The following is an 11,855-nucleotide window of genomic DNA, read 5'->3' on the forward strand; positions in this document are numbered from 1 at the left end:
CGCGTGGACACGGAGGAGCGTCTCTCCGTCCTCACCGTGCAAGACGTGGGCACGGTGATGCCGGGAGGTGCGTTTCTTAGGTTTTTATTCTTTTTTTTAAAAACATCTTCATGTTAACCCGTGCTCGCTAGTACAGTTTTCTCAAGTCATTAGTTGCCAACGAATGCACAGTTTTGCCTCCCGAGGGTCTGTCTGTCTGGCTCGCTATATGTAAGCTGCCATCACGGATGAAAAAATAAATAAATAAATAAAATCAAAAATAGTTGACCACAATAATTGATCAATTTGTTTCATAGCACATCAAAATAAACCATATTCGAAAAAAAAAAAAAAAATCCATCGCCAGTAACATTTTGTGAAATTGATTTCATCAAGTCATTAACGACTAATTCAATAGATTGTATTCCATAAAATTGAAATGTACCATAAAATTATGTCCAATAAAATTGAAATGTCAGATATGCAATTAACTCCTTTTCATAGCTCGCATACACGTTGCAAGTTATTTATTTTAAATCGTTCTCATTGGCTGTACACAAAATAAATTGCGTCCCTTCGGCACGAAACTTAAATCGCGTTGTGACTCGGGTGCGCGGCGCTCATCCAGGGCTGGTGTGCGTGGTGAAGCCCGAAGGCGTCCCTCAGCTCTGTCAGACGGACGAGATTGGCGAGTTGTGCGTGTGCGCCATCGCCACCGGCACGTCCTACTACGGCCTCACCGGCATGACCAAGAACACCTTCGAGGTCAGCTCATCGTCGTTTTTTTTCTGCCTCCAACCCAAAGTTGCGACCGATCTTGAAATCAAAGAAATGAAGTTCCATAGCAGGAAGAGCAGTCGCTGACGTATTTGCCCCGCAGGTGTACCCGGTGAGCGGCGGCGGCGGGCTGGTGAGCGAGTACGCCTTCGTGCGGACCGGCCTGCTGGGCTTCATTGGACCGGGAGGCCTGGTCTTCATCACAGGCAAGATGGACGGCCTCATCATGGTCAGCGGGCGCCGGCACAACGCCGACGACATCGTGGCCACGGCTTTGGCGGTGGAGCCCATGAAGTTCGTCTACAGGGGAAGGTGAGCCCTCCACGAGTCACATGGAGGACGACGCCAACAAGCGGCCGGATGCCGACGGCTGACACCAAATCTAATAACGGTTGTGCAGGATAGCCGTGTTCTCCGTGACCGTCCTGAGGGACGAGCGGATCGTGGTGGTGGCCGAGCAGCGGCCGGACTCCACCGAGGAAGACAGCTTCCAGTGGATGAGTCGCGTGCTGCAGGTAGGAGGCCGCACGCCGCCTTCAAGTTCACCGACACTACACCGCAAACGCTTCTAACGTGGCCTAGAAATTTTCATGAATGGTCCCCTTTTTATATCGATCACCCCTCCCACCTGCCCCCCGCCCTACCCCCCCTCCTCCGTCGGCCCCTGCCAGGCAATCGACAGCATCCACGGCGTGGGCGTCTTCTGTTTGGCTCTGGTTCCGGCCAACACGCTGCCCAAGACTCCGCTGGGCGGCATCCACCTGTCTGAGATCAAGCAGCTGTACCTGGAGGGGGGGCTGCACCCCTGCAACGTCCTCATGTGCCCCCACACCTGCGTCAGCAACCTGCCCAAGCCTCGACAGAAGCAGCCAGGTGGGAACCACGCTCGTGTCTGAGTGTGTGTGCGTGTGCGTGTGCGTGTGCGTGTGTGTGTGTGTGTGTGTGTGTGTGTGTGTGTGTGTGTGTGTGTGTTTATTCCGTTACCTTTACTTAGTTTTTAAGTGCAGGTTTGTTACTTTTTATTTTTTTTAAATGCTTTGTTTCAAGGGTTTTTTTTTTGTTTTAGTGTTAGTTTTAGTTTTTCAATGTATACATTAAAATAAAATAAAAAAAAGGTCGCAACGTACTTCTAGGAAGATGTCATTTCTGCGAATTTTCATTTTCATCAAAACATTTTCATTTTGAAGTGTTGAGGGATGCCTGTGTGTCTGCTTGATTGCGGGCGTGTGTTGCAGAGATCGGCCCCGCCTCCGTGATGGTGGGCAATCTGGTGTCGGGCAAGCGGATCGCTCAGGCGAGCGGGAGAGATCTGGGACAGACGGATGACAACGACCAGGTGAGACGAATCATCTCAATAGAATTTTTTTTTTTTTTTTCCCTCGACATCCTTTCCACTCTCAACTCACTTCCTGGGTACGCAGTTCCTGTTCCTGTCGGAGGTTTTGCAGTGGCGAGCTCAAACAACACCTGACCACATTCTCTACACTCTGCTCAGCTCTCGGGTAAGGACGCCACTCCAGGATGCGCCTCGACGAGTACTGTGATGGTTCGACCGCCTCAAAGTCACTCAAATGTCTTGATGGGCGGGTCATAAATGGATGTGGCGCTCATTCGTCTGCGGTTTTGAAAGCTGCGCTTCCCTCTGCCGCCTATAGGGGGCAGTCTCCAACTCCCTCACCTGCCTGCAGCTCCACAAGCGGGCAGAGCGAGTGGCGGCTCTGCTAATGGAGCGCGGCGGCCTGCAGGAAGGAGACCACGTGGCTCTGGTCTACCCACCCGGTAGGAGTCGCTCCACTGATCCGGTTTTGAAACTCCGAATTCCCCGCTGACCCCATGCAACGGCCCCGCAGGTATCGACCTGATCGCCGCCTTCTACGGCGCGCTGTACGCCGGCTGCGTCCCCATCACGGTGCGACCGCCCCATCCGCAGAACATCTCCACCACGCTGCCCACCGTCAAGATGATCGTGGAGGTCTGACCGGAGGCAGGACATGTACTTCCGGGTGGCACAAGCTTAGGCGTATTCATTCTTATATCATTTATGAAAATTACTCAATTTCAATCTTCTCACCCACAGATGCTGGATTTTATTTTATTTTTTTAATTGGTGGCTCAACTTTTGTTTCATTTTCAGATAAATCAACTACAGTCAATTGCTTTCTGCCCCGCCGGAAGTTCCCTGCTGCTCGTTGTTTTTTCTAAAAAGCTTCTTTTTGCGGCGCGCGCGGCAGTTATGAGCCGTCTCATCCCCCGTTGCAGGTCAGCCACTCGGCCTGCGTGATGACCACGGCCGTCATCTGCAAGCTGCTCCGCTCCAAAGAGGCCACGGCCACCGTGGACATCAGGAACTGGCCGCCCGTCCTCGACACTGGTAACACACACACACACACACACACACACACACACACACACACACACACACACACACACAGATTTTTTTATTATTTTATTTATTTTATTTATTTATTTATTTTTGTGGTGTGTCTGAACTTTACTCATGTATTATTTTTCTGGGGACGTTATACTTTTAGTTCATGAATTTGAAAACTGATGATCTGGACTTTCGACCTGATTGAAATGAGCGTCGTGGCCCTCGACACCTAACTCTCTTTTTTCTCAAAAATGGATTCCGTGACCAAACAGCTCAGCACATTGTCCTCCCTTTGTGTGTGCGCTGCAGACGACCTGCCAAAGAAGAAACCTCCGGCATTGTACAAACCCAGCAACCCTGACGGTTTGGCATATTTGGACTTCAGTGTGTCGACCACCGGCATGCTGGCCGGCGTCCAGGTCAGTTCATGACCCCGACCGGCCTCAACACCATTTAGACCCCCAGGGGGTCCCCGTTGTCCCTTTCATGCTGGCTTCAAACATTCCCATCATCCGTGCCCTCGTGTCTCGCCTCGCCACCCCCCCCCCTGACAGATGTCCCATAATGCCGTGGGAGCGTTCTGCCGCTCGGTGAAGCTGCAGTGTGAGTTGTACCCGTCAAGAGAGGTGGCCATCTGCCTCGACCCGTACTGCGGCCTCGGCTTTGTCCTCTGGTGTCTCTGCAGGTTGGGCCTTTCTTTTTAAGCTCGCTTATTTTGTCGCTTTAACTCGGTTTTCCACCCTTTTCTATGACTGCTGGCATGACAACCATTCGCTTTCAACGTGTGTGTGCGCGCGTGTGTGTGTTTGCATGCAGTGTCTACTCAGGCCACCAGTCCATCCTGATCCCGCCAGTGGAGCTGGAGTCCAACCCGGCGCTGTGGCTGCTGGCCGTCAGCCAGTTGAGGGTGCGAGACACTTTCTGCTCCTACAGCGTCATGGAACTTTGCACCAAAGGTCTCGGCCTGCAAACCGAAACCCTCAAGGTGAGATCCTGTCTCGTCACAGCCGCCGCTCGGACGTGCGAGGTCACGCGATGCTGAGGCGGCTTGCGGTTTTTACGTCCTGCAGGCCCGTGGTCTGGACCTGTCGCGGGTGCGGGCGTGTGTGGTGGTGGCCGAGGAGAGGCCCAGGATGTCCCTCACGCTCTCCTTCTCCAAACTCTTCAAAGATCTCGGCTTGCACCCGCGTTCGGTCAGCACAGCCTTTGGATGCAGGGTCAACCTGGCCATCTGCTTGCAGGTAATATACGCCGTGTGTGTGTGTGTGTGTGTGTGTGTGTGTGTGTGTGTGTGTGTGTGTGTGTGTGTGTGTGTGAGAGAGAGGCAAAAACAATACAATTACATTTTGATTAAAAAATAGCGCCATCTGGTGGTATTTTGTTTCAAGATACTATGTGAGGTTTTCCTCTATTATGGCGCAGCTGCACATGGGATGTGGTGGCACCCTGATGGCTCGCAAAGCCTTGTCTGTGCAGGTGGACTGTAATGTTCCAATCTCATTTTACTTGATGACCTCAAAAAATGGATGCCAGATCATTTCATGAGGAGAAAAAAATTATATTGGGACATATGATGCCAGTTGCTAACCATCAAAAATGCCAATTACACCCAAATGCTCACCACCCAAAAAAACGGCGTGGTTACTGGGCCAGACCCATTAAAGCACACATATAACAACACAGTTGTTTTGATTCGTTTGTTCGTTATTAATTAATTAATTAATTAATTAATTAATTAATTAAGGCTAAAACAGATTTGTCTTTTCACTTAATTTATTTGGCAAAAGTTGACTGTAGCGTAAATGTTGGCTTATCTTATTTTCATCGTGTGCAGGGCACGTCAGGACCGGACCCCACCACGGTCTATGTGGACATGAGGGCGCTACGCCATGACAGGTCAGACCATTTTCTTGTCCGAGTGTCTCCTCTTGGTTCTGAAAAGGCGTGTGAGCATCAACACGCGTGTGCACGTATTTCAGGGTGCGTCTGGTGGAGAGAGGATCTCCTCACAGTCTGCCTCTGATGGAATCCGGAAAGGTGAGCACACCCGCACAGAATCTTTTTTTTTTTTTTTTTTGCTGCTCGGTCGAGTGGATCAGTCGAAAAGAGATATTTGAGATTTTTGTTGAAAAAAATGGACGCCATCCATTTTCCCAGCAAGAGTTAAATGCCAAGAGTATTTGCGGCGTGGACGACGTGTCCTCACACAGTCAAGTGACTCAAGTCCATCTGTGATCAACAACCTCCTCGCCCCGCCTGCTCGTCTGCACATACGAGAGCTCCGAGCATGCTGCCCATTCTCAAACACGGCATGCGCGTGCGCTCCACACTCAAGAAGACCCCGCCTTTTTTATTTATTTATTTATTTATGTTTCAGCATAACCCGCATTTGATGAATTTGTGGCACTAACCATGGCAACGCCACATCTGTCTCTCTCTTGGTGTTTTTTAGATCCTGCCTGGAGTTCGCATCATTATCGCCAACCCCGAGACCAAAGGCCCTCTGGGGGACTCGCACCTGGGAGAGGTGCTATCATCAGACCCGTCGCGGCAAGTGGCCGTTGCCACCCGGTGGCGGGGCTGACCTCTCTCCTCGTTCTTCTCGCCTCAGATCTGGGTGCACAGCGCCCACAACGGCAGCGGCTACTACAGCGGCTACGGCGAGGAGGTCCTGCAGTCGGACCATTTCAACTCCAGGCTGAGCTTCGGCGACACGCAGACCGTTTGGGCCCGGACGGGCTATCTGGGCTTCCTCCGCCGCACCGAGCTCACCGACGCCAACGGAGGTTAGCCTTCGCCGCCTTTACGATCTGCTTTTCAAAACTCAAGTGTGGTCCATGAGAAGTTTTCCAACGTGCCCGCTGTGTGTGTGCGCGGCAGAGAGACACGATGCCCTGTTTGTGGTGGGCGCCTTGGAGGAGGCCATGGAGCTGCGGGGCATGCGCTACCACCCCATCGACATCGAGACGTCTGTCATCCGCGCGCATAAGAGCATCATGGAGTGGTGCGTCGCCACCTTTGCGCCTCACTTAATGCCCTCATACCTCAAGCTGACCGCGCGTCGTGCGATGTGCCTGAACTAGACGTAACTCGACTCAACTCAAGCCCCGCCCCAAATAGTGCACATACGCAAGTATTACCGCCAAACTGTGAACGCGCAGGCTTACTCTCAGAAAAAGTTCGCCTCAATTCGGCAATATGCCGCGGGTGCGTATAAGCTGTGGTTTGTTCGCCCTCTACATATTGCGCAAGGTTGCAGCTCAGCTTACCTAACGGGCACACGCTTGTTCCCCCAGCGCCGTGTTCCCGTGGACCAACCTGCTGGTGGTGGTGGTGGAGCTGGAGGGCTCGGAGCAGGAGGCGCTGGACCTGGTTCCCATGGTGACCAAGGCGGTGCTGGAGGAGCACTACCTGATCGTGGGCGTGGTGGTGGTGACCGACATCGGCGTCATCCCCATCAACTCGCGCGGCGAAAAGCAGCGCATGCACCTGCGCGACGGCTTCCTGCAGGACCAGCTGGACCCCATCTACGTGGCCTACAACATGTAGCGTGCACGTGCGTGTGTGTGTGTGTGTGTGTGTGTGTGTGTGTGTGTGTGTGTGTGTGTGTGCGCGTGTGCGTGTGTGTGTGATCTCCACTTGTCGCTTTTGTCCCTCGTTAGTTGACTGAGCGCGCCGCTGATGTCGTGCGCGTGACCGCCGCCAGGGAAGCTTCGTGGCAACGGAGGGGAAACCCGCAAGGAGCCTCTTGTAAAAAATATAAATATTGTACATTGACATAACAATCTATATGGAGAGGAAGCGTAAAGACCAGGAGGTGTCGAGTAGCCCCAATATGCAGCCCTCTCACCACCCCAGCAGACCCCGTGTGTGCGTGTGTGCGCATGTGTGTGTTTTTGTGTGTGTGTGTGAGTGAGACAGGGACATTTGGTGTCGCTTCAGTGGGAATTTGAAGGGATTTCAGCTACCATCAACTACGGTTGTAAAATTGCGCTAATTTTGGAGTCGGAAACTTTCTCTGGGTATAAACCAGGAATTTTTGCAAGTTGGAGGATTTTTTTTAAATGGACATCATGCAAAATCAGTTGATTTTACTCTTTTTAAGCAGAGTGGTGCCTTGAGATGTGAGTATTGTGCGGCACCTCCCCAGTAAGCAAAAAATTGTCAAAAAAAGGCTTCCAGCTGTTTCATGCCAATCCCATCTTAAGTTTACTCAAAAGCTAAACTGAGAACAAAAACAATGACACCTTCGGTATTTAAAACAGCAGTTGTGGTTTTGGAAAACTTGAACACAAATGTTTATGTAAACAAAAAATGTAACAATACTCACGGGCACATATATTCTTTATCCTCTGCAAAAAATGAAGAATATTACAGCAGTCAGAGTAGAAGAAGTACTCTTCTTCTGCATGATTGTGGTACTGTACTGCCTCCGTGTGGTCAAGGCGGACACACCAGAAGGAGCAGCACAATGAATTCGATTGCAGCATTTCATCAGAATGAAGACATTGTTTTATTCTTTACATTCTATTTAATTATGTTGTTACACAATGTTCTTGGAAACTACAATATGCTATTTTTCCTCTTTTGAATTCCATTTCTGAGGAATGGGAAGGCTGGCACGATTTGCTAGTGTAATGCCCCCCGCATGTGGGCAAGGAGAGCATTGTTTTGCATGGGTGTCTGCTTATAACAAAACAAAATGTTGATATTGATGTTTTGACATGAAATCTTTCCATTTCATTCCCATGGGCTAAGCTAACACTGTAGCAATAGGATACCCCAAAGTTGTATGTGCGACACTCTTAACAAAGTGAAGGCTGTCCACACTTTGGCGGCTTACACTTTATTTTCTCTGAGACAACAACAAAAACTAGTTTGTCCTAATTTCCTTTGCCAGCAAATATTTTCCCCATCGAAAACAGTTGATGCAGTTGGCTTGTTGTTTTAAAAAGCTGCATCACAGCAAAAGATCTGTTTTTAGTCTTCGTAATATTGCCCCATTTTGTTGAACACTAACCTTTTTACAATGAAATGAAACACTAACTTTGATGAGTTCATTGCTCCTTACCACCTTTGAAATCATTTTGACCAAGACGAGTATCTTTAGTAGTTGTGTGGTTGCGTGTTTTGCTACAAAACACTTTGCTGTGTCTTACGTGCACTAACTCAGATGTTTTATTCAAAGTCTAGAAAAGGATGAAGAAGATTAAAGATGAATATTTATTACAAATAAAAACTTGAATATTGTCAGTCCATCCCAAAAAGGTGGAGGTGTTGGTGTTGGCTAGCTTTGCGCTGTTTAGCGTAGTTAGCAGTATGCCGCGGACTGTGACGCAGATTATGTAGAATATTTTCAATATGTGTCATCAAGTCTTTTATTTCATCACCGAAAGGAAGGGGAAGGGAGGATGTCTTTATGCATATCAGCTAGTTCAGCGATGCTAGCAGTTTTAGCCGCCGTGTGTGTTCAAGCGCGACAAAGGACGTCCCATCAAGTGTGTTTGTGAGAGAGTGTGTGTGTGTGTGTGTGTGTGCTTGAGAGTGTATTGTATGTAAATAGTGTTGATTTTGTACGGTACAAATGTGTGTGACTTGTTTTGTACACATGACTTCAAAAAGATGAAATGACACTTTTATAAGAGTCGTCTACTGGCTCACGTCACACTAAACAAGTGCAATAAAGTGCTTTGATTGGCTAAAGAGACTCCGCCTTCAAGTTGTACTTGTGATCATGTGACCACTCGAAAGAAGAAGATGTCACAATTTGAAACATTTTGCCTTTTTTTTTTTTAAATTGATTGATTTGTTTACACCATGTTTTTAGCTACTTTACTGGTGCAGATAAGTGAAAGAAAAATAAAAGCACAAAATGTGACATTTAAAATCGCACTCGGGCGGGCCACGCACATTTCCAAGATGGCAGCCCGACAAAGTACCAGGTATGTGCATGCTGGAGCTCAACAGGTACCAAAATGTCCCTAAAAGCCAGATATTTATGTTCGACTGTAATGCATTTCGATATTTTTTTGCACTCTCCGGTGTTTACGAGTACCAATATACTATAACTCAAGAACAGTAATAAAGACATGGACTTTATCTCAAAACGTCCGCAATGCCCAATTTCACATTCAACTTCAGTCAATTTATAGGCCTTAAAATTAATACATTTTGATTAAGAAAGGGTCAAATCTCGGATTGTGAGGCCGCAAATATTGGCTAAATTGTATTTTTGTGCAGCTATTTGAACGATGTTCTTGCTATATTTGCGATGGGATAGCCTTCATTACTATCCTGACTTTTGCATGAATACTTGGCCATTTTTTAAAATGCACTTTTGTCCACCAGAGGTCGCTGTGGCCCAGAAGGCGGGATTGCGCGTGACTCCCATTCGTGTGGCGAGCGCGCGCACCTCTTGCAATGAGCTGCAGTTGAAGCTGCTCATGTGTGCTGTACTCACCTCTGTGCTCCTCGACACGGAACATGCATGGAAAACTTTTGGGGTTTGTTGTCCATCGAGTCAACTTTTAAAGGACTCGTGCATTCCGGAACAAGCACAGGCACGGATGTGAAGAAGTCTGGAAGTCCGCAGGTCCGCTGAATGACAAGATCATGAGGTTTATCCTGTTGCTCGTCTTCCTCACGCATGAGGTTGGTTCATCGTATTCTCATCTCGCATCATATTCTCATGTGCTGTGACATTAACTTCTCCAGCACTTGTAACTTTGTCTCCCATGACATCATTTTAAAATCTCACATGACTGGAAGTTAGTTACATTCGGCCCCTGCGCTATGGTATCACCTTCTGATGTCGCGGTCATTCTTTTCATGCGTTTTAGAGTCATATTGTCCTCTCATCTCGGCTTTTCATGGATTTTAACACCTCGTACACGTGCCACATGCCATACGCTGTGACGTCACGTACACACGCGCGATGACATCACACTTCCATGCACTGCGCGAAGTGTCCAACTATGTGACAAAGTTGTGGTATGGCTGCCAGTGCGTCTGGTTAATGTTTCATCTTCTTTATCTTCTCCATGTTATCGTTTTGACCCAAAAGCACACACGGGAGTCAACAAACTGTTCAAATGCGTGTAAAATATGAAAATACGCCGTTGATAACGACTGTCCTCTTGTTGTTTCAACCGAAGTTGTTTTTGTTAATGAATGTGTGCGCGTGTGTGTGTGTGTGCGCGTATGTGTGTGCGTGTGTGTGTGTGTGTGTGTGTGGTAAACGCACTGAAAACACCCTGACAGCTCATAAATGCTTCAGAGTCTTAATGTAAACAGCCTCTCCCTAACCCCGACCCCCCACTCCCCACTCCCACTCCCCCGAACACACACACACACACACACACACACACACACACACACACACACAGGAACTAACGGTGAAGTTAATCTGACAGACGGACTCAATCAGCTCAGTTCTTATTTTGCAGTGTGTGTGTGTGTGTGTGTGTGTGTGTGTGTGTGTGTGAGAGAGAGAGTGTGAGAAGAGTGCAAAAGTGAGTAAATTGTGGGGAAAGACGGGTTTTTTCTGATGCCAGCTGTGTTTACCTGACCAGCGCCAAATTTTCTTTTCGAGGAAAACATTAAATGACACAAACTGCATTCTGCTTTTTTTTTTTGTTTTCTTTTAAGTAAAACAGTTCTCTCTGTGTTTCAAAAATGTTCTGCATCATGCTTGTGAAGAATTATAGACATATTGTGCAAGGTTTTTTTTTTTTTTTTTTTTTTTATCACAGTGGTGAACTTTGTCCACAAAGCTGCGGCAGTGGCGTTTCTCAACATGAACTTTTGACTTATTCCCAAATCTTGTTCTCCTTTGGTTGGTCTCCCGGCAGGCGGTGGGCAGATTTCCTCGTTGCCACTTTAGCTGGGAGATGAAGAGAGCGAGTCAAGAGTGCCATGCTGGCCTGCAGGAGTTAACAGCGCCCCCCGCAGGTGCACTGCACACTTACCCCATCGCTGATTATTTACTATTCTTTGTTTGCAGCTTGCAAGAATAAATGCTCAAACCACTTTGCGTTCATTGTTTTTTATTTCGTGGATCTCTCAGGATGCGTTGGCGAGTGGGACAACGCTTCATGCTGGCGCAGCGCGGCGGTGGGCGAAGTGGTCACCCAACCCTGCCCTGCGCCCCTCCAGCACCTGTTTGGGAAGAAGGGTAAGTCGTTAGCACGCGATGCTAATTTAGTCAGCATTATCTTCATAGCTCCAGAGATAACGATGAGTAGATATTTGCTAATTGTGGCCCACTTTCTGCTAATTGTTAGCTTCTCTATGTTAGCTTTTGGCGGGTAATTAAGTCGCTAACTCTCAACGTCAATACATTAGCCGTTCGGAGTGATTTGCTAATTGTTAGCCAATGTTTGCTAACTGTTGGCAGTTATTTGCTAAGTGTTAGCTTCTGTTCTCTTAACTAGGCAGGTATTCGCCAACTGTTGTCTTATGTACGTCAAGTGTGAGCCAATACTGTTAATGTTTGGGAAGAAGATTGTTTTGCTTTATTTTATTTCACATCATCAACTGCTCCTGTGATGTGTCGTAGGTAACCTGAGCAGGAAGTGCACCCAGCAAGGTTGGTCGGACGTTTACCCCGTCATCGCCGCCGCCTGCTCGTCCAACGACACCGACCAACCCAACGAGGTGAGCCCAATGAGTCAAACAATTCTTTTTTTTTTTTTTTTTGGGCTCCCTCCAACATGGCTACGGGGAAAGT

General features: G+C 48.3%; 2 protein-coding genes across 3 annotated transcripts in view; both read left to right on the top strand.

The window, feature by feature from the left end:
• Nucleotides 1–8,834, top strand: part of LOC109518811 (disco-interacting protein 2 homolog C-like) — a 23,374-nt gene extending 14,540 nt beyond the window's left edge. Inside the window, exons 21-38 of the mRNA XM_019874903.1 lie at nt 860–1,068; nt 1,157–1,271; nt 1,428–1,629; nt 1,992–2,092; nt 2,178–2,258; nt 2,412–2,535; nt 2,607–2,728; nt 3,016–3,127; nt 3,437–3,546; nt 3,682–3,812; nt 3,944–4,112; nt 4,198–4,368; nt 4,962–5,023; nt 5,107–5,164; nt 5,580–5,654; nt 5,739–5,913; nt 6,008–6,131; nt 6,424–8,834. Coding sequence (XP_019730462.1) covers nt 860–1,068; nt 1,157–1,271; nt 1,428–1,629; nt 1,992–2,092; nt 2,178–2,258; nt 2,412–2,535; nt 2,607–2,728; nt 3,016–3,127; nt 3,437–3,546; nt 3,682–3,812; nt 3,944–4,112; nt 4,198–4,368; nt 4,962–5,023; nt 5,107–5,164; nt 5,580–5,654; nt 5,739–5,913; nt 6,008–6,131; nt 6,424–6,676 — 2,394 coding nt within the window. The 3' untranslated portion in view covers nt 6,677–8,834. The remainder of the gene's footprint in view (nt 1–859; nt 1,069–1,156; nt 1,272–1,427; nt 1,630–1,991; nt 2,093–2,177; nt 2,259–2,411; nt 2,536–2,606; nt 2,729–3,015; nt 3,128–3,436; nt 3,547–3,681; nt 3,813–3,943; nt 4,113–4,197; nt 4,369–4,961; nt 5,024–5,106; nt 5,165–5,579; nt 5,655–5,738; nt 5,914–6,007; nt 6,132–6,423) is intronic.
• A 647-nt stretch (nt 8,835–9,481) lies between these two features.
• The window catches only part of LOC109518682 (vasoactive intestinal polypeptide receptor 2-like), a 7,045-nt gene continuing 4,671 nt past the window's right edge, over nt 9,482–11,855 (top strand). The window contains exons 1-4 of one of the 2 annotated variants that reach the window (XM_019874701.1): nt 9,482–9,778; nt 10,978–11,077; nt 11,193–11,300; nt 11,685–11,782. In XM_019874701.1, the coding sequence (XP_019730260.1) occupies nt 9,740–9,778; nt 10,978–11,077; nt 11,193–11,300; nt 11,685–11,782 (345 nt within the window). In that variant the 5' untranslated portion in view covers nt 9,482–9,739. The remainder of the gene's footprint in view (nt 9,779–10,977; nt 11,078–11,192; nt 11,301–11,684; nt 11,783–11,855) is intronic. The other variant, XM_019874706.1, reaches the window with a different exon arrangement.

Source organism: Hippocampus comes, unplaced genomic scaffold (assembly GCF_001891065.2).
Source record: "Hippocampus comes isolate QL1 unplaced genomic scaffold, H_comes_QL1_v1.1 scaffold25, whole genome shotgun sequence".
NCBI lineage: Eukaryota > Metazoa > Chordata > Actinopteri > Syngnathiformes > Syngnathidae > Hippocampus > Hippocampus comes.